Source organism: Rhinocladiella mackenziei, assembly GCF_000835555.1.
Source record: "Rhinocladiella mackenziei CBS 650.93 unplaced genomic scaffold supercont1.9, whole genome shotgun sequence".
NCBI lineage: Eukaryota > Fungi > Ascomycota > Eurotiomycetes > Chaetothyriales > Herpotrichiellaceae > Rhinocladiella > Rhinocladiella mackenziei.
In genome coordinates, this window is record NW_013550596.1 from 253,164 (window position 1) to 277,009 (window position 23,846).

Here is a 23,846-nt window from a genome sequence, read left to right on the forward strand (position 1 = left end):
TCCATAGAAAATCTTTCATCTCCTCCAGGGGGGGGAAATACGAGAGGGCCACATCTTGCATAAATCAACTTCCGCTCGGCCGAAATATGTCATCCATTAACTTGTCGATGTCAATCCTCTCATAGAAAGAAATATGTCCATATGGCACCCAATACTGAGCCAATCTATTATGACTGATCATGATGAGCTGAGATGGAATAAACTCGTCTTTGGTCGTGTCAGCAAATCAGTCCGTTGATGAAGCAGGCCTACTTACCATTTTGAAATCCGCGGCCGGCGACGTGGCCACGACTCCTGACAACTCTTGCGCCACGGAAAGGCTGTTCGTCGGCAATCCTGATCAGACCGTTGGGGCCAATATCGTCAGCGATGAAGGTGTGTTCGCCACGGGGGATGTTGGGGTCTCCCGTCAACTTCACGGCCTCGATAGCACCACGAAATAGATCTTCGTTCCCATGTGCCATCGCCTGAGAGCAGCTGATAGAGGTTGGCCCTTCACCTTCACTAGAATCGCCTTCGGCCCGGAGTCCTAGCATGGCTCGAAAATATGAATCCGAAGTCGACCTGGAGGGTACACTAGGGGCCTTGTCTGTCTGCATGACTAGGAGAAATTCACAGCCGTGTCCCGCATAATCCCCGACGTAGATGCCCTGATATGGTTTCTCTGGTGTGGGCGTATACAGGACAGGATCAAGCGTACTCCACGTACTTACTTCTTCGCCGATGCGAATCCCAAAATGCGCCATGCCTGTACTGAATTGAGACCAATGCCTCAACCTGAATGTAGTTTGTGAGATTTCGTCGTACTTCTGTGGTTTGTGACCTGAGCCCCTGAACTTGTCTCTACTGGCAGCACGAACTCGAGGCATTCCAGGGATGGTACGTGGTGGCCACAGTTCCATGCTTTTGTCCTGCAAGTGCTCCGGGATATCACGACTCAGGAAGAATGACGCGGGGGTATTATGCCCAGGTCGTCCGACACTCATCTGGATTTCGGCCTCCCACCATCCTTGCCTCGAATTAAATGGAACAATATCATGAGGCAGCTTCAGTATTGGATCATCAAGCCACAGGTGTACCCTTGGTTCGAAGGAATGGATGACCACAGTGGGCTTATAAGGCCACAATATCCCGGAAGAAGGGCTCCTTTCCGCCAATAATCGGTATCCCTCTATGCAGCCTCGCCTGGGATCAAATTTGCAAATCATAACTCGGCCAGTATGAGGCTCGTCTGATATCCATATCTTGTGCCGAGGGAGAAACCAATATGGGTGATGTGTTATATAGAGATCTCGATATGAGGAGGATGGGTAGGGATCGGGGGGAAAGTCTTGAGGCGGTATGTTGGGTCGCAGAAGATCGGCCCATAGCAAATCTTTTGAAGCCAGCCCGCGCAATTGTCGACAGGTTCGAGAGAGGGAGACTAAGCACTTGCAAGGAAGGTAGCAAAGGATCTGATGAAGTATTTCAGGAGGCAGTTGGAGGAAAGACGTATTTTGCTCAATGGAGACCACGGCGTCGGAGGGGAGAGGACATGGCTGTCCATCCTGAATTGGAGCGCCATCTCCCGTATTGCGATTAAAGATGCCCATGACTCAATGCGTGGTTCTGCTGGGCTGGCGAGAGGGATGAATCCTGAAGGTTACGAGGAGGCGATGCGAAGGAGAGAAGGAAGAAAGGCATGATATTTGATAAAACGAACAAGAAGTCGACATTATGGACGCACCAAACTCGAACAAGATGCCGATACAGTGGCAAGGGTAGATTTGTGGATTGCGGGATGCAGATGGAGGATGGAGGGGTGGTTAGCGTCTATGTTGTCATTTTTGCTGCTGCACCGGAGTCGGGGTCCAATGTCTTTGCGTCTGCTCTCCACTTTCACCACCCAGCAGTGAGCTAGTCTCGCCGCCGTTGGCCCCTTCGTGAGTCCGGCTAGCATGATGCTATATGCGCGTGCCTAAGCGTCTGGCGAAGAACTTGCACGTATCTGGCAGGTGAGGAGCCTCGGGCTTGGTCTGATATTATCAAACCGTCCCATTCATTCTGCTCACGTCGGCCACTCCGCCAGAACTATCATCAACTGGGGAATGAACTTTCAAGATGGAGGACATGTCCGCAGCAAAGCTATGACAGCCAAAGAAGGTGGCTTGAGACCATGTCGAATCAGCAGAGGGGATTAGAAGAGTGGAGGATCTTTGTTAAGGCGCCTTCCTCTCTGAGATTAAGTATGAGAGTAAAGGGTGACACAATGTTGACAGCCTCGTTCCGCAGGACCTTGCTATGAGCCCAGATGTTTTCTGTAGTAGCTCGCCTGATTGTGAAAGTGGGTAGTCATTATGGTACAGCATCCTACCCAGATGCCTTGAGATTTGATTCTATCCTTGGCAAGTCTACCTGACTACTGGACAGATGACTAGATTATAATCCCCTTCCTCCTTGGGAATCTACCTCAGTGTCAAATCCTTGCATCCTGGGAAAATAGTGGACACAGACTATGCAATGAGGCTTCACTGGCACAGCCATTTATATTGTTCTCGGGCCAGTCCTGACCGATTCAATGTGCTCCTACACGGTCTTTCGAGATACACTTTATTTTGAATTCCCATAGAGTGATGGACTTCGCTGTCATCTCTGCTGAATTTGACAGTTGGCACGTGGGCGACGAGAGTAGATATCTCCCGCAGACCGTCATGAGCAGGAATCGTAAGTTTGATGATGCTCAGCAGGGGACATATGCAGAGCCCTTATTTCTGGCTCAATGCCTTGAATGGTTGGAGCCAATCCAAAGCCCCCCCAAACCCATCAGCTTTGATTCCGGGTGACATGAAATTTTTTTTTTTTTTTTTCCTGAGAGCGGCACTGGGCTGTATTCCTGAGCCAGTGAATACCGCTGCCTTAGGTCAGGAGCTTGAGATGAACACATCAGGAATGGTCACGAGACTCCTTTTCTATCCCTGTTTTTTTTTTTTTTTTTGGTCCTGATGTTCCTTGATTCGGCTTCTGCGACTGTGTTTCGGGTTCGTCCTCTCGCCATATATCTCGTTCAAGCTGCTTAATACTGTACGGCTTGACGGATGGATCCTTGGGAGGATCGGGGATCAAAAATTTACCGATAGCTTCACCAAAAGTCTTTGTCAGCCAGGCTTGTCGATTCTTTCGGTCCTCGTTCATGGTGACGGTGTACGTGAACAGATCCTCGGCATGAAGGTCCGACAATTTTGCCTCCTGAAGTGCAGCCTTTGCGACTAACTCGCGCTCATGGGGAGGATACTCATGAAGAGGCTTCTTCATCTTTTCTTCCATCGCTTTTGGTAGTGCCATCTGCTCGAGGGTCGGGGCGGGCCTCTTGGGATTGAATAGAGAAGAAAGCGGAGGAATGGGTTGATTGTTCCGCTTCGCCTCCTCCACTGCAGCTTCGTAGTCCATCATTCGGTGGTACAATTTGTCGGCATGCATCTGAATTTTCTCTTCGTCTTCGTTGGAACTCGTTGCGCTGGTCATATATCCGAGAGCCTGGAGAAACTTGGCTTGAAGAGTATAGCACCGATTGAAAGCTTTGGTCTCCTCATGGCACATGGTCATTCTTCCCCTGATCTTTTGGGCCCAATCGCCTGACTTGAAACAAGCCTGTTGCAGCTCCTCTTCGAATGCGCAGTTCTCCAATGCCGCCTTATGAATTGTCTGTCTTCGATCTTTCTTCGCCGACAGCACTCTCTCAACCGGAGTTGTCGTGGCCGTCATAATCTCGTCCTGAGGGACATATGTCTTCCAAATATGCTTGTATCGCCCATCTTGAAAGAGCGACTCTTTCGGTAGGTCTCTATCTTCGAAGGATTTGTTCGTATCTGGAATCGCCTGTTCCGGGGTTTTCAGCGACTGTTGCTCTGAAGGCTTCGGGAGTTCCGCTGGGACATATGGCCTGGGTTGCTGGTCCTTCAAAAATTGCTTTAAGTCATCGTCGAGGGACTTTGCGGGATCATTTTGACTGTTCCTCCCTCCCCAGAACCAGCCCATCTCACCCAAGTTTGTCAAGCAGTATTAACTACACGACCCAACCATAGCAGAAGTTGCAAGGACATGACTGTTCATTGGTTCCCAGAAGGTTCCGGACTTTAAGGAAATGGTACGAGCATCTTGAGATTGAATCTTTGAAGCAGCTTAATGCCAAGACTCCCGATTCGGACGAAGGTGATGCCGCCCTATGCTAAACCCCTTCGGCGCCAGTTGAGTTGAGACATCCTCTATATATGTGGCGTTACGGGGGCAGTGAGACGAGATCATGTTGATGACATTGACTCTATACGTTGTAAGACCGAAAGGTACAGATTCTCACACGAATACCAGTGGTAGCCACGAAGGAATACTCATTGACAAGGATTTTGAGGACCTCATAGACTGGGTTTCAATGTCTACATTGCATTTGACTTACTAGTAAATCTGTTGTTCCGGGGTATGCTCGTATATCGAGTTCCACGCTACCTTAATGCCGTCAGTTGAATTCAGATCTCGATCTGTCACATTCTCGCCAATAGCGTCATCTATTGCCCCAAGCAGTCCATACACAGAATAAAGTCAACGAGAGAAGAACGTCCGATGAAGTCCGCAAGAACTTGGCCGCCCGCGTCTACAATTGCTGCTGTTCACGCGGATAATGCTGTATGGTACGCTTTCACAGGTCATACGCAATGCTCTCTTCCAGCTGCGCAACAGAACTCGCATGGGAACCGACTCAGCGCAGGCTAATCCGGGAGAATCACCCTAATTTGGTGATAGATACGTACCCTCTTCTGCCCGACTAGTCGAAATCCAGTTCGCAGAGAGTGTATGAAGAAAAGCGTATTCGCAAGGGTGAGGATGCACCTGCACGCAAGGGGCCAAACGTAAGTCATCCGAGCATTGAGTTCACTTGACATTGGGGATGGGATTGAAAGGGTGAAAGAGGCGATCCAAAGATATGGCTAAACGGCTGGATGGACTGGAGGATACAAGGAAAATATGGAGTGTAAACTAAGAAATGAAAACATGCTTTCTTCCATTCTGAACGCAATATGGCTGCCCAGGGTATCCATGATCGGTAGTAGAGAGCTCCAAAAGGGAGGGCGTGAGGGTTTAAAGGCGGCACGGTTACGGTGTCCACTGCTAAGCCCAATCGGAAAAGATTCCATTTGGGCGACTTGGGAGCAGGGGTTGGTTGTCCGCAGTTTCGCGCATCGACGCGTCCACGGAGCGCGATTTACAACGGGTGCTCGCAAAGCGACAAGACACTATACGGAGTACATTTCTCCTTGAACCGCATCAGAAGCCGCTAAGCGTCAATGAGTTCGTCATATAAGCATGGCCTCTTCAACCCGACAAGATCGGGCGCTCATGCGCCAACGCGGAGCAGGGTCTGTTTACATCCTGACAGGAGTAAAATTTGGACGTTCGTTGACGATACTACTAGGTCACGAATTGTCGCCAATGCCGATTTTGGTCTAAATTTCGGTGTTGGCGAGAGTAGAGAAGAGCGTCAGCAAATGCGACAAAGGGGTGCCCGGTATGCATCTTCTCTGGACACAAGATTGGTCCACGCTCATCTGTCTTAGGTCTCGAATGATTGGAAATGTCGACTTTGGACTCTCTTTTCCAAGTTCAGCTCGCTCGTTACGCTCATCTACTAGTACACCACAGTCCCGAAAACCCAGTTCTCGCCAGTCTTCAAAAACACCAGGCAGACGAAGCCAGGAGCCTTCGTCCCCCAGGTCAACAAGAGAGAGTTCAACCAAGTTGGGAGAAAATCCCGAAGAACCGGCCCAGTCAGAGGTGGCAGAATCGGAAGCAGGCGGTCGATCTACTAAAAGAAGACGATTGTCAGAATCTATAACGGCGTCGCAAAATCTGTCCCTGGGAGAGATACCCAATGCAGTAGCATCAAGCCGCGCATCACGGAAGAGGAAGAGCAGCAATGTATTCACGATCGCAGAAGATGAAGATGCTCGAGAGAGTGATCGAATATCCAGGACTGGAAAATCAATTCCACCAGAACGACAGACGTCGCCACTGTTTTTCTCATCAGAGGGTTTTGATGAAGAGAATACTATACCAGACAATGTCAATCCCCAAACGGAAGAGCAAATTACCAAGTTGGACGATTTGAAGGCCACTCGCAGAACCGCGAGATCATCCACCAAATCAGTGCTAAGCACGCCTGTAGGTTGGGATGAAGGCGGCAACGATCAGACTGAGGCAGAAGAAGAAGCAGGACAAAATGAAAGCTCAAAAATTGAAAGAGTCAAGACAGCGGAGATCCAGCCGTCTCTGCTGGAACTCGACGAACCCGGTCCTTCCAAACAGAAAAGACGAAAGAAACGGAAATCCGTAAACTTAGGTCCTAAGAAGAGGAAGTCGTCTGGACGGACTGAGATTAACACTTCGTTGAGAGAAAGCTCTATTCAGGATCGGGGGTCTCGTGCTCCATCAGAAGATCCGTCATCCTTATCAGTTGTACCTTCAGCAGGTAGAATCGGCCGGTCAAGCCGGGCTGGGTCCACGCATAACGAGACAGACGATGCCGAATCCGATGGGCAGCGATCCCCTAGGGAAGCAGAGGATGAGGATGAAACATACATCCAGGAGAGCTCTCCTGAACCTCAAACGCCCGCCAATGCCCTGAAAGCCAGTCAAAGATCTCGACATCGGACAGCGTCTGATGGGAAGACTCGGGCTCCTAAGCACCGCGAATCGAAGCCGACGTTTCCCATACTCACCCATCGACTCACAAACATTCCGACACTACCGACTATCACCGAAGATTCAGAGGACAAGGGTCACGACAGGCCAGATGGGGCTAGCAATCTGCATTACGATCGCTCTCAACCAAATGCGGTTGATGTTCTAGCGCAAATTTGTCGAGAAACAATCGAGACCATGATCGAACGCTTGTCTCACAATGGCCAGCCTTCGGAACGTCAGACTCTCAAGATCAAGCGAGACGCTCTCGAGGCCTTTGCACGGGATATAGATGATGATTTCTTCGAAATGTCCGAGGCTGTGGAGAACCGAATTAATCTTGAGGGTCAAGTTCGCAAGAGTAAGAGAGAAAAATCGGCTCTGCAAACAGAATGGATCGAACTAAGAAAAGAGAGGGAGCGAATTGCACTCAAATGCGACGCTGTTCGCAGACGACATTGGGAATCTGAGGAGGACGCGCGAGAGAAGTGGAATCTCAGCGAGGCGGCGAGAAGGGTCGAAATTGAAATGGAGCGAGATGATCAAGATGACCACGAAGGAATAGAATACCTACTTCGAAGCGTTGTGGGCGATGTTAGCAATGTTTCTGATCAAGGCGGAATCTTGGATCGGATCAGATCCTTCAATGCACAGTTGGAAAGCATGGCGTTGTTCTTGGAGGGAAAAGAGGTTTGATCAACCGGTGCTTTGATTTCACTGTCTTGTGTGCAGACCCGTACCACCTATAATCACCGTCAGTCGCTCTCACAGCTTGAGCTCTTAATATCACGTATCACCTGTTCCGGCCGTAACCAGCAGACGCACGCCGGGATGGCCTTCCCAAATACTTCCTGTATAAACATTCGACTGGCAGCGCTTTTAGTCCCATCGTAGCGTAAGACTTTGATCCCTTCCCATAGCAAGTGCTTGTTCGAGTATCATGGAACTTTACCAATTGCACAAAAAAATAATTACCGTCTTTTCCATCGGATGCATCGATCTGAGTTGCTTGAAGTCACCAAGGATGCACTGTACTCCTCTCGAATCCTGGAGCAATGTGGCCAGCACACGAGTTATTTGAAGTCATTTTTCTTACGCTAATGCCGAAGTATTTTCACCTTCTGCAGCTATTTGGACGATGGTATTCCTCGGCTTTATCTCCATATTCAGCACTTTCGACGTTCAGAAGGAGAAGATGATGCAGTCCACACCGTCTATGAACAATGAAGACGGCCGCTATTCTATCGCTTGGCCAAGGGAGAAAATCACCAGACATCAATGTTCATGCCGGATCTGTTGCCGACGAAGTGACAATTAATCAGAGAGGACCATCAAGCTTCGCAATAGCAAGGATAATTCGACTGCTCTACCATTCCAAATGCTGCTTGGCGGTCTCGCTAGGGATTAACTGTGTTCCTGAGGGGACGAAAGTCGGCAGAACTGGACGAGGCAATTGAACAGGGGAAGTCGTCGTGAGGTGATTTGCAAATAATGCAAAAACATGAAGGTGCTCCGATCGCGGAAGTGGAGCTCAGCCTCGTCAGCCTCATGTCGAAATATTTTCTCCAACCTTTTTGCAATATTCGTCGCGTGCGAGATTCTTGCATTTGGGTTCTGTGTGCGATAGTCATGGCCAGTCGAATGCTACGGATAGGTTACTAACCCCTTCATCTTTCTCCCCAAAACACGACTAAGGTCTTGCAGGCCTCATCCCCGGTGACGGCATTGGACGTGAAGTAATTCCGGTACATAAAAAAAAACCCTGACATATTGTCCCACGAATACGGCCCAAACCGTTGACCCCTTTTTACAACTAGGCTGGCAAACGCATCCTTGAATCCCTACCTTCTTCTCTCGGCCTAAAATTTTCTTTCGTCGACCTTGACGCAGGTTACGACTGCTTTACACGGAAGGGGACAGCCCTACCAGACAAAACCGTTGAAATACTGCAGAAAGAATGTGATGGTGCCCTTTTTGGAGCTGTGAGGTACATATCATCTGTCCAGAGTGCCTAAGGTCCCATACCTACACATGCCGATTGTCGTCATACCCATCTCAGAGTCACAAACTAACCCTCGCTTTCTTCGCACCGCAGCTCTCCCACGACAAAAGTCGCAGGCTACACCTCTCCGATCGTCGCTCTGCGCAAGAAACTCTCCCTATATGCCAACGTGCGCCCATGCAAAACCACGGCTTCACCAGCTTTTAAATCTCCTACCTCCTACCCAATCGACCTAGTCATCGTTCGGGAAAACACCGAAGATCTCTACGTCAAGGAAGAAAAAACCTATCCGGACCCATCTGGCGAAGGACAAATCGCCGAAGCTATCAAGCGCATCTCCTCCAAAGCGAGCTGGCGCATCGCCAATATCGCAGGTGACATCGCGCTGCGCAGACATAAGATGCGCCAGGCGTCATCGGCAGCTCGGGCCCCCTCGAAAACGGGCATGGTGACTATCACGCACAAGTCGAATGTGCTGTCGCAGACAGATGGTCTCTTTCGATCCACGGCACGCCAAGCGCTTGGACAGCCCCAGTTCTCGTCGCTGGCAGTCGAGGAACAAATCGTAGACAGCATGGTGTACAAGCTGTTCCTGCAGCCACAGTATTACGACGTGATTGTCGCGCCGAACTTGTACGGTGATCTGCTCAGCGACGGCGCCGCGGCACTGGTGGGCAGTTTGGGTCTTGTACCGTCAGCAAATGTAGGCGAGAGCATCGTCATCGGCGAGCCGTGTCATGGCTCTGCGCCGGATATCGAGGGAAAAGGTATCGCGAACCCCATCGCAACAATTCGCAGTGTGGGTGTTATGTTGGAGTTTTTGGATCTGCCTGATGCGGCGAATGTTATCTACAATGCAGTTGACCAGGGGCTGGAGGAGGGCCGGTTTGTCAGCCCTGACCTCGGGGGGTCAGCGAGCACTGAGGAAGTGTTGAATGATATCTTGAAGAGGCTGTAGTCTTGAACGACAACTTTTGGGGACAAAAAGAGTGTAAATGTCCAAGGACCGCAAGGTTGCAACGAAGAAGGTAGAAGTGTGAATACCCTGGGGAACAAAGGAAAGGTCATGTACAGGCTCGTTGGTTGATTCAGTTCTATTCAAGAGCTTGAGTGAATCGGATAACAGTTTATTCCCCGAGCTAGATCAGGATATCACACTCGCACACCATTGCCCACGCAGTTCAATCTTGTCTGTCATCACTGGACAAAAGAAACGGTGGTGTATGTCCAACACTTCTTGACAATTCAACGCCGGGAAATGCAGAGCGCTTCAAACCGTGTTGTCGACACTAGGATCCATGTCGTGGCCCATATCTGCTTCCGAGCTCAAGTCCGGAGACATGAGGTCGGGAGAGGTCTCATCTTCATCTGCCTCGCTCAATGAATCCATGCCAATTCCACTGTCGTATCGACGACCACCACGTTTCATGATGCCCAAACCTGGAATGAATCCACGTCGACGACTCTTGCCCCGCGACATCTCAACGCCGCCTTCGACGTGAATGTCCGTTCCTTCGACGTCCGAGAAGCGAACAATGCTGACCGGTGTCATTGGCGTAATGTCGTCGGAGGTGAGTTCGTCACTTTCTAACTCCCAATTGGCCAATCTGACTTTTGCACCACGAATGTAACTCTTTCTCATCTCGTTGACTTTCGCCGCACTTCGAATGTTTTCGTTCTGAATTCGCTCCAGAGTTTCAGCTCCTTGCTCGACTTCATTTCGGTAACGCTCTTCCAGTCTGGCATTGGCCTTGGCGAGGCTGTCGATCTTGACGTTCGTTGCGGCGAGAGCCGTGGAGAGTCCGGATATCCTCGAATTCAGGCCGCCAACCTCTTCTTCATGGCTGTGCGCGGATTCTGCAAGTTGGTTCTCGAGAGACTTCAAGAGAGATTTGACGTCTTCCGATTGTTGCCGAGCCGAAGACAAGGCTGATTCCAAGTCATTGATCTTCCGCAATCTCTCAACGGCAGATTCCTCCGCAGCTCGTCGGCCTCGGGTTTCCGCGGCAATCTTTGCATCCATGTCAGAAATCTGTTGACGGAACTCTGATATTGTGGCAGTTCGAACATCCTGAATTCGTGATGCTTGCTCTGATTCGATTAGTTGCACCAACTGTTCTAGTCGCTTGACTTCCTCCCGATATTTCTCAATGGCAGTGATGAGGGACTGATGGTTTGATTCACGTTCCCGCAATTCTCGCTCCAAAGCTTGTGCTCGCATTCGCTGTTCCAGCATTTCTTCAGCATTCTTATCAACTGTATCCTCCAGTTCTTTGATCCTGGAATTGGCTTTCTCAGCTGCCACAATCGCATGTTCGAAATTTCCTTTGAGGCAGCGTTGTTGATCTCTCATCGACTTCAATTCCGCCTCCCGGGCGCGGACACGTTCAGATATCATTTTGAGCTTGGCAATCATTTCAGGCATCAGTTTGGTATGATCAAAAGAACCAGCGGTCTCTCCTGGCATCACTCGCTCAAGTTCCAGACGCATCTCGCGGAAATGATTCTTGATGTTTGAGATACATTCCAGAGCGTCATCATCATTGCCGGGAAATCCTAAACCACAAATTTCCATGGCAAGAGCTTGAAGAGCAACCTCAGCGTTCTCCGCCCGATTGGTGGCGGCCTTGAATTGTTTAGACAGATCATGATGGAAGGTATCAGGAGTTGATGGAACGCTCTTTGCCATTGCAGCCGGACGGACAGGTGAGTCCCCAAAGTTGATGATACTGTTGGATGAGTTCTGACTCGAGCGGAACAGTGCATGTTTGGCTTGTCGGGCGGATTCCAACTCCAGTCCCATTGCCACAGCATCGTGGCCATCCGCGAGTGGGTAGTCGTTTGCAACTCCGTCATCTTCATATATCTGAAACGCATCGTCTCCTTCACTTGGTACCGTTTCCTCATTGTCAGAAGGGAGACGCTGTCTCAATTCTTCCAATTCAGCTTCTAGCTGTTTGATACGTAAGCTGTCCCAAACGGTGGAATCGAGCTGGTCCTTGAGACGCTCAATCTCTGCTTCCAACGACTTGATCTGTCGTTTCAATTCGATGATGGCGTTTGCCTCCGCTTTCTTTTCTGCCTCGAACCGATTCATCTCTTCACTCAAGCCATGACGTCTCATTCTTCGGATGGTTCTCGGTTCGAGACATTCACGAAAAGGAGTAAACTGGATCTCATCATGATCTTTGAATCTGGTCGGAGCCGGAGTGGATGCTCGTCTTGGGTCTGGAGTTTTCAAGGAAGCCTTGCCGACGTGAGGAGTTAAACCGGTCGTCCCATTTACCAGGGTGCTATCGGAGAATCGAGCTCTCTTCTGTGGTCTCTTCTTGGATGGAGTTGATGCCTGAAACGAAGTAGGTTCTGCTGACTTGGCTGGAGAGATGGTAGAACATGGTCGCTTGGATCGTCGAACTACGATGGGATCACCCGGATCAACGCTCGCCATGGTTTGGTTGGCGAGAGGATCCTAGAATGCTAATGCAACAACCTATGCAACACTGATGCTAGATGAAATGAAAAAGGGAGATGGCATACAACAACGAAGAATTTTCGTTCAGCAATGCAAAGTCGATGGAGAATGGGCAGAGGTCAGGAAAGTGGCCGCATATAAACAAAAATGACGGCAGCAGCAAAACAGTTTCCCCAAAGCAGTTTAACGGCCGGCTGACGCGCCAAGCTCCCCACGCGTCACGATCCAACAGCACCAAAAGACACCCTGTTTCATCTTCTACTACATCTTTTTTCGATCATTGGCCTATATTGGCTGTAAGGAAAGAGCCTCTTAGAAGGTGTCTGAGCTCTCGAGAGACAACAAGCGATTATGAAAGAATCGCCTCGGCATGACCGAGTCCCTCAATGCACTGCTACCGGCGTGAAATGCCTTCGAGATTCAACCACGGCCTGCTCCAGCAATAATGGACCGCTTCCTTGCCACGCAGATTGCTTGACTCTCTGTACTCTGATGGAGATGTATCATGCTAGGGCCTTGCATATGATTCCCATTCCAGGACCGGGCCAGAAAAAGCGAACTTCGACCCGACACTCACGCCTTTGGATTTTTTTGGGCAGGTGATTTGCCGGGAAAATGGGACGACAAGGAAAAATATCACGGGAACTAATAAGAGCATCGGATCATGAGGAAGGCTTTTGGCTGATTGCCGCCCATTTTGAAGAGGTGGGAGGAAGGAGAACAACTACGGCAAAGGGAGCCATGACTGACGGTTGGGGTCTTCCGTGTGATCACTTCCAGCAAACATGAATTCCTCATCACCAGTCCTTCTCTTCTGCCTGCGCAATTTTTCGTGCAGTCCACTCACTAGATATAGAATCCCACTCCCATATACTGTGTGCCTGTTAGTCATGCTCATTTCTTGCTTGTGTCTGCACATATACTCAACTAGTATGTCTATATTGGCCTATTCCTCCTCCAAGTCAATGCCACCAGTTTCAGAGGGAGCACGACTCTCTTAAAGGCAGAAGGAAAAATGAATCGATTAAAAGGAAGGTTAGAAAATGGAAAGAAATGGCTGCAGCGGACGCGAAAATTGCCACTGGCAAGTCTCATCGTGGCCGCGGCTTTGTTCCACTCAAGGCTTTGACGTCACATGCGCCTCAGTATTTCTCGTCTTTTTCATGCCCCAAATCACCGCACAAAAATAACATTTCTGCGTCTCTACTCACACTTCTGCCCTCATTTTCTCTTTTATTTCCTTTCTTCGGTACCGGTCTCAATGGTTGATACGCCTCCGTCAACATCCTCTTCTGACGAAGCCGATCAGGCACCTCTACACCGTCAATATCGGTTGCGCGTGACCGCCGGTCCGGCATATGACCCGTCAACTCACATGCTTGTGCCCGTCAATGCTCCAGAGACCTTGACCTTTGAAAACGACCATATCATCCTCTCCCTTGCCATTCGAATCCGCCGCTTCACCGGCTATCCCGACGACTCTCCTCACTCTTCGCCCTATTTCGACCATGACCTGCACCGATACGATCAATATTCAATAGCCTTCTCCTTTGTACCCAAGGTGAACATCTCGGGAGCTGATTTAATATTCGGCAATGACTTTGATCGACCCATAAGGGACAGGTTGCCACCGGGATTCAATCACGCGTTCCAATTTGTCAAATGGTGGGTAGATCCAGGGCTGGAAGGAGACGTCTATGCCGATAGACCATATCTGTTCGGCCCAGCACTCAGCAGTTGGAATATCTTCCGGATAGGAGACAAGGTCATTGAAGATGACCAATTGCCGGATCGAAATGCTTGGAAGATACCAAATGCCACCTCTTTTCATGAGACGGTAGTTGAAGAAGGCGCCGAAGGTACTGGGGAAGAAGCCCGGAAAGAGTCAAAAATGCCCGCTGATTCCGCCGGGCGGAAGAAACATTTCCTCACTCCTTCGAACCGTGAAGCATTTACCTTTGAGGCGGGCAGAGTGTACCAATCAGACTTTGGAAACCCGTACCTGGACTTCAACGACTTTTCCCTCAAGCTTCCTGGATTCAGCTTGAATGTGATCAAATATGTGGACTGCAAGACTCATGAACTGCGGTACACATTGAAAAACAAGTCGACGGACGAGATTTATGCGGTGGTACTGTTTACGTTGCTCTTTGGCGAAGAATTGAAACAAGAAGTAAAAGACGAAGGCGAAGGGAATTTAGAAAAGAGCGACGAGATTCCTGAATCACCGCCGGATGACGATGATGTTGATTGATTGATACAAGGCTGCGTGTCTGGATGGAAGTGCACGGTGGACCAAGGCGTTATGCGATCATCATTGATACCCATGACAAGAATCAGAAAATCTCTACTACTCATCGGATAACGGCAAACAAAGGTTGTGTTGGCTTCTCACTTCGCTCCATTCGTTCAAGGAACTCATCTTTCCTGCATTGCTAAACTCAGCTCGTCCGCTAATCTTTTCGCCCGCACCGTACTCTCGATGCCCTTTCCAACTCTCGAGAACTATCATCTCCTATCTCTCTCTTACATCTACCGAGTGGTCTGTAGTCCGGCCCATCTGATCCTCACGCTCCTCTAGCTCCATAGTCTGTCCTCTTTCTTCCTCTAGAGTAGTGTGTGTATTGCCAGAACGACCACCTCTTGGAAGCCACTCTTGGGGCACTCCGCCGATATCACGCATGTTGAAGTCCGACTCCTTTTTCCATGCCTTGTGGAACAGGAGCCCTGCACTCGCGACGCAAAGGAGAGCTGCGAAGGAAAGGAGGATGATAAAACTCCATGCAAATGTGTTTTCAATTGCAGTGACGATCGCTGTGAGTAATGCCGGAGACGTCTCTTGGCGGATGAAACTGTAGCCCAGAAGGAGGATAAGTGCGTTTTCTTTCGTAGGGGAAATGTCCGGAGCCTGGCCTTGTGCTTGCATCTCTTTTATTGCGGCCAGGGTCGCGGGTGGACCTAGGTGGATGAAGATCGAGCCTGCAGCAGTCAAGGCCACGGCGACGCCCAAGTATTTCGCAAAGAGAATGTATGAGCGGTTGTGATGGGGATGCTTTTGGCGCGGATTCGAGCCAGATGGAGGTTGGAGGATATCCATGATCTCATGGCTCAGGGACATGGTCACTGCGGACCAGAAGCCGATACACACTAGAGCAAATTGTTTTGCGACGGTCGGTAAGCCTCCGGAATCTGGGAAGAAGGACGGCGTGTTTATGAAGAGAAGGGTCATGCCTGTCAGGATGAAGACTGACGTGATCATGCTCCAGATGCTGTAGTTGAGAAAGACCGGGTAGGATGTGATCAGACCGCTGCCAATGTACACTGGCACAATCACAGTGGGAATCAGATGTGGTCCAGTAAAGCTGAAGAGGAGGTAGAGTGCCGTCAGGATAGGTGATGGGTTTGGACGGGTAAGTAGCTGGTATAGAGTCGCGTAGGGCAGGGTTGTATAGAATATTCCGCTGGTGAGAAAGGTCAGAAGGAATAATGTCGCGGTTTTGAAGTGTCGTAGACATTGTCCAGGGAAGAGTCGAGTAGATGGTGAATTCAAGACCATGGCGAACTGCTGTGCCAGGAACAGAACAAGGATGAGCCCTCCTAGACCGATTGGGATGTACAGATATGGATTGGACCAAGACATCAATACTCCAGCAATATTGAGAGATATGAATAGGGTGAGGATTCCAATAAAGCTGAGAAAACAGCCGATAATGTCGACGCGAACCAGCCGAGTGCTCCATGCCATTGTCTCTTTATAGGTCCAGGGCGCGGTAGCGACTATGTCTGGTTTGTTCGGGAGGAAATAAACGAGGATTGCCACCATGATAGTGAGCACTCCAAAAACAGCGTAATATCCCCAGATCCAAGCCCTGTGTCGGTGTGCAAACGAGGCTCCGTAGATGGGACCAAGAATGAGACCCAGTGTAGTGCTGACGCCGACGAAGAAATCCCGTCGCACCTTGTCTGTGAAGGTGCCGTTGTTCTCAAGATATGTGAGTGTGCCGAATTGCTGTCCTGCCATTCCAATACCCGTTATGATGCGCGTGCAGAACAGGAAAGCCATATTTGGCGCGAATCCAGGCGAGATGGTGCCGGTGAGGAACAATACCATGGAGAGGAGGTAGATTTGATTGAAGGCGAAAACGGCGTAGAGTTGGCCGGCTGTCAAAACTGAAGCTGCTGCACCGATCGCTGGAGCGGCAAGAAGCCAGTGGAAGCCTTGAACATCGAAATCGAAGACGATCGACGGAATCTGGACCGGCATCATCGTGTCGACAACGGTGCATGCAAGATTCACAAGGATAAGCAGCAGCGCAGTGACAATCCATTGTCGATTTCGCGGTCGTGTCTGCGCGAATGCAATGCTATCGTTCGAATTCCGCAGCGTAGGAGCAGAGAACATGTTTCTTGCAAATTGTGAGGCAGCAGAGATTATCACTTGGTAGTTTTGTCCGCTGTCGCTTACATTTGCAGCATCATTCTGGCTGTTTCGTGGCTCCGTGATGATTCCCTCCACGGTCACACTTCGCTCGATGTTGATATTGCCGCTCAGGCTGGAGTCTTGCGACTCCGACTTTGGTTCAGGGGGAATCGCTGCGTTTGGAGGCATAGAGCAGGCAAGGAAGCTGTCGCGCCCATCGAGAGGGAGGTTTGGGGCTTGTTGCAACATCAAGGGATGTGTGGCCATTTTAGACCACTCGATGGAGGATTGCGCAGGGCAGAATGGAGAGGGAGAGGGAAGGTAGGGAGAAGACGCGACAGAATGGTGGGATAGACACACTTTATATAGGTGCCGCGGGGAGGCAGAAGTGAACCGAGCATGTGAATGCGGGACGAAATCATCACTCACAGGCGGTCATCGGAATGATATCGCATTGCCTTTGGTGAAACGATGTCGATACCTTTCACAGGCATACCGGACAAGTCAAGGGGCATTGAAATCTGGGGGGACTCCTATCTCATCGCTATTCTGATAACCACCCACACAGAGAATGGTACTCTATGAAGGCATTCAACGTGAAATCGAAATGGTTATGGAAGGTCGCCGCACTTACATCGATGTATTTGCACCCCACTCGCCTCCACGCCCAAATCAGTCCACGGTGCGTTATGGTGTCGTGGGAGTACCAGCATCATTCGCGGCAATGACCGTCCATCGCATACAGTCTCTCGACAGGCGATTCCCCGAAAGGCAATCAAAGTCTCCCGGACTTCTCTTCCTCGCCTCGCTGAATGAGCTTTTGGCCACACGAGATTGCTCATCAGATTGTTCTTGCACTTCGTCGTCCCATATGTATTGCGAAATCGATTCCGTTCTTGTGATCATTGGGTAAAGAGCAGCTATTGGAGCTAAATGCAGCTGCGATACTCAGCTTGTAATTGAATCGAGCAAGTTGGTTATCCTGGGTGCCGTACTGTCGTAAATGACAATTCCTTGCTCGACAAGGTCATCACAAAACTGTTCCACTTGATGATCGAGCCCATTTGAGCGGTTGAACCGGAAGGTTTGGGCCATCCCACGACGTGGGAATAGCGCTGGTCTTTTGAGTCCGAAGAGGTGTTGTACAGAGTTGGCCACGTTTGCCTTTGCTGGGTTCGTTGTTGACATTGTTGCTGTCCAAGAGGAGCAGATCGCGGCTCGTTCGGAAAGCGGAAGGTTCGTGGCCCCAACAGTCATCAACGAGAGTGACTTTGTGCAACCGGACGACCCAGAATAGACCATCTATCGCAATTTGAGAACAAGACAGAACTCAAGTTTCTGATGGTTGATGGAATCGTCACGATTCCGCCAGGACAAACGTTGCGTAGCAGTCATCGCGGATGTTAGCCACGACGATTTGCCGTCTGTTGTTTCCACTCTGCCACTCAAACCGTCAACATTCGTGGCTGTCGACACTGCAATGACACCAGAGGGTCTTGGACTGGGTGGGATCGCCATTGCCGATGTTGTCACAGTGGTAGAAATGGTCGACGGGCTGGCTATCGTAGAAGTAGGTCCCCGCGAGAGTGCACACAAGGTATCGGAACAAGAGTTTGAAATGGTCAAGTCTGGGAATAGGGGTACATACGTACAAAACCTCTGACAGATGATCCAGTCGCATTAGACTGAGTCATTGGTAACATCCCTCCTTGCGTAGGGAGTACTTAGAACTTAGTTACTTCGCCTTCCGCCACATCCGTTATTTACGGCGGGCACCCAGTGGGGACATTTGTTGGTAACTCCGCAAATGGCTTGCTCTGATTGGTTGGAAAATATATGCAGTTCTAGTACTCTACGACGACGAGGTCTCGAGCATTGACAAGGGCCATTATAAATTGGTCCAGACTAAGATTCAATGTTCAGGGTTATTTTGGAACCACAGTATCGAGGGGAGAGAAGAATCTTCAGAATCATATACGCATGAAGGACACATGCCGTTTGTTGTAAGTTGACACCGATAACTAGGACATCCAACAAAGTAGGGATTAGAATTCAATCATTACCTTTTAGCCAGCGATATAGCTCTCTCCCACTGTGGTATGCATCTTCTCCTCATTCAAAAGCAATGTCACAGTCCAACTTGAATCGGTTGCATTCCTCCAAAGGCTTGTCTAGGCGGCACACGGAGTCTGATTCAACGCCGACTGAATACCGAGGTCAATGCATTGATCACGATTCACGATTACTGATGCGTCTAAAGCAACCCCATCGTTCGAGATTACCTACCGAAAAAAATTAAGCAACACCATCGAACCTCAAATGTACTTGCTTTATCGGCCTGTGTGATTTCCAGCGACAGTATTGAGTAAGGGATTTAAGTCCAGACCTTATCATCCTTGTGTCACATAAGAGAGTTGGCGACCGCAGAGACAATCTGCCAAAGGGATATTTTCCATTCTCGCTAGACACCAGCAATCGTTCATCATGTCTCTCAACCCGCAAAAGAAATCCGTCATCGCCGTCGTCGGGGCCGGGCCTGGCATCGGTGAAGCCGTAGCCCGCCGTTTCGCTGCCGAAGGCTTTGTTGTCGCCCTCCTCGCACGCACCAAAGACAAACTGCAAAAAATGGCCCGTGGCATCGACACTGACTACGGCAAAGGCACCGCTCACTACTACATTACCGACCTACGCGAAGAGCAATCTGTGCTCTCCAGCTTCGGCCAGATTCGCACCGAGCTAGGCCCCGTTTCGGTCCTGGTGTACAACGCTGGCGCACGCCGCGTCAACGGTCGCTCCATCCTCGATACCACCACCGAGGAATTCGAAGGCTTCACCAAAATCAACCTGTTCGGCGCCTTTTGGTCCACAAAATGCGTGCTGCCCGAGATGTTATCCGCCGGCAAAGGCACGATTCTCTTCACGGGCGCGACGGGCTCGTTGCGCGGGAATCCTGGTCTAAGTAGTTTCTCGCCCGGCAAGTTCGGATTAAGATCTCTCGCGCAGATTGTCACAAGGGAGTATCAGAGTAAAGGCATCCATGCGGCGCATATTATTGTCGATAGTCCCGTGGATGGCAAGTTGATTGGCGAGTGGTCGAGGCGGCAGTGGGCGAGAACAGGGGAGGGGGAGAAGTTGGATGATATCGACGCGCATCTCGTGAAGCCGGCGGATCTGGCGCAGACGTATTGGTTCTTGCATAGCCAGCCCAGGAGTGCGTGGACCCACGAGTTGGATGCCAGGCCGCAGAAGGAGAGTATGTTCTCTAAGCTGTGAGGCTGTAGTCAGGATTGCATATGGAAATTAATTTGTACATAGCTATCAGAAAGTGGAACATTTGTAGGCACATGATGCAAACTGGGCTGACTCTATTGCTACGTTTATTTTCCTGCATTTCGTGGTATGGCCATTCTAGAGCTTCGATCTTCCGGCCTGCTGAGCCTCTTCCCTTCTCGCCTCCTCAGCCAAAACTCTCCGTAGAACCTTGCCCGCAGTACTCTTGGGTATTTCATCCACGAATCTAATTCCACCGCGAAGTCGTTTGTACGGTGCCACCTTCTTGTTCAGCCAATTGCTCACTTCGTCTTCGAGCTTGTGGTCACCAATATAGCCCTTTGTCGGAACGATATATGCTCTGGGGAGCTCTGTTGCTCTCTGTTCGTTGTAGACGCCGATCACGGCGACGTCGTTGACCGCGGGATGAGCCAGAAGGAGACCCTCTAGCTGGGCTGGCGCGACTTGGAACCCGTTGTATTTGATCAATTCCTTGACTCGGTCCGTGATGTAGATATTGTGGTCTTGGTCGATGTAGCCAATGTCCCCGGTCCGGTACCAGCCTTCAGTATCGATTGAGTCGGCCGTTGCTTTGGGGTTGTTGTAATATCCTTTGCAGATGTTTGGTCCCTTGAGCCAAATTTCTCCTTGTTCACCAATCTGGGTTTCTTTCCTGTTGTTCATGAACTTGATCGAGATGGAAGGGAGTAGATTTCCGGCTGATCCGATGGATTTGTTCCAGTGACTCCAACTCTGATGGACGATTAGATCCGTATGGGAGAGAAATTTCAAACAGGCTCACCTGAGTAGAAACTCCTGGAGATGCTTCTGATAATCCATACCCCTGCTTGATGGGTACCTTCAATCGATTGTAAACCATTTCCACCAGATCATTTGTCAACGGTGCAGCGGAGGAATGCAGGATCCGTAGCGAGCTCAAATCATATTTGTCGACGAGAGAATGCTTTGCAAGAAGAAGTGCAACCGGCGGAACCACGTATGCAAGGGTGATTTTGTTCTCTTGGACGATTTGACAGAACTGCTCCAATTCAAATTTCTGCATTATTTGCACCGTGATTCCTCGGTAGACGGGGGCGAGAACTAAGAGAGCAAGTCCTGTTAAAACCAAATCGTAATATTTAGCAATAATCCTTCTGCGTGGCGATAAGGTCAAGCCTACCGTAGATGTGATACATAGGGAGAAAGCCGATAGTGCGATCAATCCTCCAGTCTGTCAAATTCGCATCCATAACCGAAGTCTGCAGTAAGTTTGCCATAACGTTTTGATGCGTTAACATGACACCTTTGGGCAAGCCCGTGGTCCCTGAAGAGTAAACCAGAAAAACCAAATCCTCTTTGGGGTCGATTGTTGCTCTCTCAATGGCCGTGCTAGCACCCTGCACGTCCGAGAAATGTTGGAATCGACCTTTAGAGTCTCGTCCTCCGATAAGAATTATACGATCCAGAGGCAATCCAACAAGCAGGGCAGCTTCTCGAGCAACTTCAAGGCAGGTTACATGAGTGGCCAACCCTTTCGCCTGTGAGGATTTCAACTGCGATGCCAACTCGCCAACGGTGTAAAGATTGTTGAATGGACAAACGACACCTCCTGCCCAATGAGTTCCGAATGTGACCGCCCCAATCTCGGCGGAATTGGGGGTGAATAACGCCATGACATCTCCTTTTTGCCATTTCCACTCTTGTCGAAGGCCTTGTCCGAATAATGTCGCAGCTTGACGAACATCTCGGAATGTATGTTGTTTTTGGGCTGTTATGTCCACAAAAATGACTGTTAGTCTTGTTAGCATCCTGAACGAAATAGGGGGACGAGGTCAGATCACACCATGGTCTTCCGGATAATCACGATCAGTTCTTTCAAACAAAAACGCCCAAAGATCGATCGGTGGGACAGATATCGGTGGAAAAGTGGATTCGAAGGGCATGCTGGTCTGAGAGCAATAGTAGAGTGCCTGTCGAGCCAATATAAGTGTCGAGAGGGTGCGGTATGGTTTGTCTCAAGGCAATTCCTAGAGGATAAAGGATTCGACCATCTGGAGTGTAAGGTCGCCATTTCTGCGGCAACCACACCTGACCGGCTGTCTGGTTACTCAAACACGATGCTCTGACTCAATAGGCTTGTTTGAAATGTGATCAGACAGTCGGATATGAACTGTGCTATGTGGAGTCTGGGATGTTTGCTGATTAGTCGTCAAAGCCATTGCTCTAACCTCGGCTAATATAGGAATTTTGATTTGTCCTTTTGAAGACAACGTCTGTACAGATCTCTCTGTCAGGCCTCAGCTTTTCGATAAGTAATTCCTGTCGATTGTTTGAAGCCAGGAAGAGCTTGGATATTGGACGAGAATAGGAGATTTTCCGATACTTCGGTCCGTGGTAAAGCACGTTACCGGTTCATATCCGGGGATTTCTGACATGGAAACCAGTTTCTGATATTGAGACCAATCGGACCATTGATATCGAGAACATCCCAGGAGAAAGCATTGCAATATTCGATCAATCTATAGCCATGGGTCGGCCAGAGGGTGGAAAGCTCACCATATACGTTGATTGTGGTATGAGCACCCACTTTTCCTTGGAATCTGTCATCCTCACGGTACCGTCTTAGTCTCACCTTATTCATGGTTCGGCTTCACCAACACTATTCGCTATCGTCCTCTGCTCAACAAGTATGGCGTGTCGGTTGACATAATTCCTTTCTTTTTGGGTGGCGCTCGTGATAGTGTAGGCAACCCATTTACCCCAACTCCTAAAGCCAAAGAAGCATTTGCAACGCAGGACTCGGAAATCACGGGGAAATTGTTGGGATTGAAAATTGTTCGGCCAAAGGAATTTCCCATTTTGTCACTTTTCGTGAGTCTCTCCACCCAAGGCCAATAAGCGGAGCTAAGTATTGAATCAGGCTGTTCGAGTCGCAACATGGATCAAAGACCATTATCCGCCTGAAAAGTTTGAGCAAACCTTTCCTGCTCTGGGATCGGCATATTGGAGCAAAGGTATCAATATCTCAAAACCAGAAGGGGTTCTCGAAGCTTTGGATGGGATTTTTCCCCCTGAAGAGATCCAAGAAATCATGAAGAAAGCAGGATCCCCAGAAAATAAGAAGAGGGTGATCGATTTGACCATGAGTGCGGGTGCTTTTGGAGCGCCGTGGATTGTCGCTGTCAACTCAGATGGAGAACGCAAGGATTGGTTTGGCAATGATCGTTGGGATCAAGTCTTTGATCATCTTGCAGTGCCTTATACACCGGTGAGGATAATCCCCCCTGAAGAAGCAAAGGCAAAGACGAGATTGTGAACAGCCAATTCTTGTTTCAGCCTCGGTGATGTGGTACTTGTGTCCTTGCCAGGCATCAACAACGGGACCAGGGCATAGGGCCAATAATGGTGGCGGGACACGCACCGTACGACGCAGAGGACATATGAAGGAAGCCATTCCAATATGCTTTGTGCCTCCTGGTGAGCCTTGACCCTGATAACCAATGTGCATTGGCTTGCTCTGTACAAGTCAACCATTGCTGGATATTTGACCTTTCCCAATAGCCATGCCCGCCTGACATGGAGTGGCTCATAATACTAGCTTCATTGTTTCTACTTAGGCCGGCGGTCGCGACGGCTCGTGTCGTCACAAGTTACAGTATACTGTGTGGCCCACCAACTATTGGCATCAACCTTCGAAACCGTTCTGCTGCCGCTGAATTCCATGTAGACCCGGCCCAAAAAGAGGAATTCCACCCTTCGGAATGAATCTTGCTACCGTCAGCGACGTCAGCAACCATTCCTGGTCTGAAATTGATGATTGTCATACGACGGATAGCACTACTGTCGACGATAAACCCTTTCGACTTTGTCTTATTTACAGCCACTGATCCCACAGAGACAGCGCCATTCGACAGTAGAGACGTAGCTCCCAGCTGTGGTCTCCTTCCCTCCCGGCCCGGCCCGCTCTCCCCCCC

At 49.8% G+C, this 23,846-nt stretch overlaps 10 protein-coding genes across 10 annotated transcripts; 5 read left to right on the top strand and 5 right to left on the bottom strand.

Moving 5' to 3' along the window:
* Positions 1-64: 64 nt before the first annotated feature.
* Positions 65-869, bottom strand: Z518_10301 (uncharacterized protein; the record flags this gene model as incomplete). The annotated part of the gene is made up of 2 exons (XM_013411846.1): positions 65-207; positions 257-869. 2 exons carry the CDS (start codon positions 867-869, stop codon positions 65-67), a joined length of 756 nt encoding a protein of 251 aa, XP_013267300.1.
* A 2,053-nt stretch (positions 870-2,922) lies between these two features.
* Z518_10302 (uncharacterized protein) lies at positions 2,923-4,014 on the bottom strand (the record flags this gene model as incomplete). Its single annotated transcript, XM_013411847.1, has 1 exon — positions 2,923-4,014. One exon carries the CDS (start codon positions 4,012-4,014, stop codon positions 2,923-2,925), a length of 1,092 nt encoding a protein of 363 aa, XP_013267301.1.
* Positions 4,015-5,334: 1,320 nt separating this feature from the next.
* Z518_10303 (uncharacterized protein) lies at positions 5,335-7,404 on the top strand (the record flags this gene model as incomplete). Its single annotated transcript, XM_013411848.1, has 3 exons — positions 5,335-5,387; positions 5,444-5,536; positions 5,586-7,404. The coding sequence occupies 3 exons, from the start codon at positions 5,335-5,337 to the stop codon at positions 7,402-7,404; spliced, it is 1,965 nt and encodes a 654-aa protein (XP_013267302.1).
* Positions 7,405-8,337: 933 nt separating this feature from the next.
* Z518_10304 (uncharacterized protein) lies at positions 8,338-9,668 on the top strand (the record flags this gene model as incomplete). Its single annotated transcript, XM_013411849.1, has 4 exons — positions 8,338-8,362; positions 8,413-8,453; positions 8,526-8,695; positions 8,804-9,668. 4 exons carry the CDS (start codon positions 8,338-8,340, stop codon positions 9,666-9,668), a joined length of 1,101 nt encoding a protein of 366 aa, XP_013267303.1.
* Positions 9,669-9,980: 312 nt separating this feature from the next.
* Z518_10305 (uncharacterized protein) lies at positions 9,981-12,158 on the bottom strand (the record flags this gene model as incomplete). Its single annotated transcript, XM_013411850.1, has 1 exon — positions 9,981-12,158. One exon carries the CDS (start codon positions 12,156-12,158, stop codon positions 9,981-9,983), a length of 2,178 nt encoding a protein of 725 aa, XP_013267304.1.
* Positions 12,159-13,443: 1,285 nt separating this feature from the next.
* Z518_10306 (uncharacterized protein) lies at positions 13,444-14,436 on the top strand (the record flags this gene model as incomplete). Its single annotated transcript, XM_013411851.1, has 1 exon — positions 13,444-14,436. The coding sequence occupies one exon, from the start codon at positions 13,444-13,446 to the stop codon at positions 14,434-14,436; it is 993 nt and encodes a 330-aa protein (XP_013267305.1).
* Positions 14,437-14,697: 261 nt separating this feature from the next.
* Z518_10307 (uncharacterized protein) lies at positions 14,698-16,869 on the bottom strand (the record flags this gene model as incomplete). The annotated part of the gene is made up of 1 exon (XM_013411852.1): positions 14,698-16,869. One exon carries the CDS (start codon positions 16,867-16,869, stop codon positions 14,698-14,700), a length of 2,172 nt encoding a protein of 723 aa, XP_013267306.1.
* A 2,217-nt stretch (positions 16,870-19,086) lies between these two features.
* Z518_10308 (uncharacterized protein) lies at positions 19,087-19,875 on the top strand (the record flags this gene model as incomplete). The annotated part of the gene is made up of 1 exon (XM_013411853.1): positions 19,087-19,875. One exon carries the CDS (start codon positions 19,087-19,089, stop codon positions 19,873-19,875), a length of 789 nt encoding a protein of 262 aa, XP_013267307.1.
* A 135-nt stretch (positions 19,876-20,010) lies between these two features.
* On the bottom strand, positions 20,011-21,815 carry Z518_10309 (uncharacterized protein; the record flags this gene model as incomplete). The annotated part of the gene is made up of 4 exons (XM_013411854.1): positions 20,011-20,625; positions 20,675-20,988; positions 21,053-21,661; positions 21,716-21,815. The coding sequence occupies 4 exons, from the start codon at positions 21,813-21,815 to the stop codon at positions 20,011-20,013; spliced, it is 1,638 nt and encodes a 545-aa protein (XP_013267308.1).
* A 584-nt stretch (positions 21,816-22,399) lies between these two features.
* On the top strand, positions 22,400-23,188 carry Z518_10310 (uncharacterized protein; the record flags this gene model as incomplete). Its single annotated transcript, XM_013411855.1, has 3 exons — positions 22,400-22,445; positions 22,499-22,743; positions 22,793-23,188. The coding sequence occupies 3 exons, from the start codon at positions 22,400-22,402 to the stop codon at positions 23,186-23,188; spliced, it is 687 nt and encodes a 228-aa protein (XP_013267309.1).
* Between the last annotated feature and the right edge of the window lie 658 nt (positions 23,189-23,846).